General features: G+C 40.0%; 1 protein-coding gene across 1 annotated transcript; it reads left to right on the top strand.

The window, feature by feature from the left end:
• The first annotated feature begins 543 nt into the window (after window positions 1–543).
• Window positions 544–1,341, top strand: LOC130963010 (pentatricopeptide repeat-containing protein At2g15690, mitochondrial-like). The gene has a single exon (XM_057889162.1). The coding sequence runs from the start codon at window positions 544–546 to the stop codon at window positions 1,339–1,341; it is 798 nt and encodes a 265-aa protein (XP_057745145.1).
• Window positions 1,342–2,457: the final 1,116 nt, after the last annotated feature.

The following is a 2,457-nucleotide window of genomic DNA, read 5'->3' as shown; positions in this document are numbered from 1 at the left end:
CGAAACTAACCTTGTACCCATGAGAGATGCTATCCGTGTGACAAAAGTGCCCCGCCTTGGATCTGAGCTTGGTTCGTGCCTTTACGAACCTACGTGGCACTCCCAAACCCTCCCCCCAATCTGAGCCAACCATTCACCATCATCATCTTCATCTTCTTCACCATCACCATTACCATAACCTCCATAACCTCCATCACCATCACCTCAGCACCGCCACAGCCACCTCCCTTCACCACAACCTCCGGCGACAACCCACACCGCCGCGCCCCTTTCTCTTCTTGATTCTTCTTCCCCTCTTCTCACCTCCGCTGAGCCCAGAAATCACAGTGCAAGCTCCTCCTCTCCACCAAAACAGCAAAATTTTCAAACACCAGCATGAATCAAAACACACCTAAATCCACTAACATGCATTTCTAACTAAACAAATTAAGCAAAATGAACTAAAAGCAATACAATGAAAGAAACAGAACTCAGGAAGAAACGCAGGGGATGGAAAATTATTCTTCTGCAATTGTTCCACACAGCCTCCAAAATCAGAACTCCATGGAGCTCAAACTCCACTCATCAATGGCGTCACTGGGACCCGTTCCCCGCAAATTAAACACCGTCATCTCATCCCATTCCAAATTCCCACACTTCTCTCCTCCGAAGCCCTCCAATTGCTCTCTCCCTTCCACTCCTCTATGCTCCTACGCCGTTCCCGATTCCAAGAACCCCACCACCAACAGCAACAAGGTTCAACCCCGCTGTAAAAATGCCACCCCCACTGGTCGTTTCGCTCAAAAGATCCAAACTTCACAAAAGGAGAATCTTCCCAGAGAACCAAAACCCAAACTTGATAATACTCATAATAGGGTCGACCAGAACCGCCAAAACGCGCTGTTTGATGCAACCATCCTGAATGTTAATTTGATTGAGTTGTGCGAAGAGGGTAAGCTTGCTGAAGCTTTGAAACTCATGGGTCAAGGTTCTGTTGCTGATTATGGTGTTTTTCTCGCCATGTTGAATTTGTGCGAGGGTACGAGGTCGCTTGAGTATGGAAAAAGGTGTCATGAGTTCTTGAGAAGATCGAGGTTTCGAGGGGAGGTTGAATTGAACAATAGGTTGATTGGAATGTATGGAAAATGTGGTAACATGAATATTGCACGCAAGGTGTTTGATCGAATGCTAGAGAGAAACATGAGTTCTTGGCACTTGATGATCATTGGATACACTGAAAATGGCGCTGTGATTTCTGGGCTTAGCGGAGGTGAGAAGAGGGGAAGAAGAAGAGAAAGGGGCGCGGCGGTGTGGGTTGTCGCCAGAGGTTGTGGTGAAGGGAGGTGGCTGTGGCGGTGCTGAGGTGATGGTGATGGAGGTTATGGAGGTTATGGTGATGGTAATGGTGAAGAAGATGAAGATGATGATGGTAAATGGTTGGCTCAGATTGGGGGGAGAGTGTGGGAGTGCCACGTAGGTTCGGAAAGGCACGAACCAAGCTCAGATCCAAGGCGGGGTACTTTTGTCACACGGACAGCATCTCTCATGGGTACAAGGTTAGTTTCGAGCTATCATAGGTACAAATGTCAGCGTTTTTATCTCTCATGGGTACAAATGGTCATTTATTCTTTGACTAAATAATAAACATTGAACATTGTGTTTATTTTCTATTTTAATTACGTTATCACTAATTGGCCCAAAGGATGGTTGGTATTTGACCAATTAATCGAAAATATATGCAATAATAAATAGGTATAATTCTCAAGTTTTCTTGTGAACAATGAGTTGATCCAAAAGTAAACTTATTGTTTGACATAATTTTGTTGAGAATATGTAGTAAGCCACACTAAATGAATTTATGTTTGTATAGTTTACGCGAGTAGAGATCAGCTCAAAAAAAGTTCTGCACTTGGCCAAATTACACGTGTATTTGTGGTAATAAACATGTGATACTTATTTAGTTCTATGTGAATAATAAATTTGTCCAAAGATAGACTTATTGTTTGACATAATTTATTTTCAATGTTTGATTACTGAATTAAAAATACTTTTTACAAGTTAATATTTCAGTCCAAAAACTAAATATTAATGTTGTGTTGGGTATTTGTGATAGGCCTACCACTATATAAATTTTTTCCATATGATATGTAGCATGTGTGAATATATTATTTTTCTTTAAAATTATATATGCCACTGTTATTAGTCTATTTTTTTTAATAGAAATTTTTTTAATAATTAGAAAAAATAAAGACTTTCTGTCATTAGTAACTTATATTTTATCAAATTAATTATTATCTCATATGCCCTTCTGAGATATATGTGATTGATGATTTATATTAGTTCAGTGGGAGTAAGTATATTTTTACTATTCTTATATGTCAGCGACATACAAATTTGTAAGTAAGGTTATACACTCAACTCTAAAGGAGATAAGTATAGTGTCATTAGGTATCTCAAGAGATTTATAAAGTTCAAAAG

The sequence above is a fragment of the Arachis stenosperma genome, chromosome 2, assembly GCF_014773155.1.
Source record: "Arachis stenosperma cultivar V10309 chromosome 2, arast.V10309.gnm1.PFL2, whole genome shotgun sequence".
Classification (NCBI taxonomy): Eukaryota; Viridiplantae; Streptophyta; class Magnoliopsida; order Fabales; family Fabaceae; genus Arachis; species Arachis stenosperma.
This window is presented reverse-complemented; position numbering and strand designations above follow the sequence as displayed.

Excerpts from the sequence above, each read along its gene's own strand:
- LOC130963010 (XM_057889162.1), top strand. The coding sequence starts at position 544 with ATGGAGCTCAAACTCCACTCATCAATGGCGTCACTGGGACCCGTTCCC.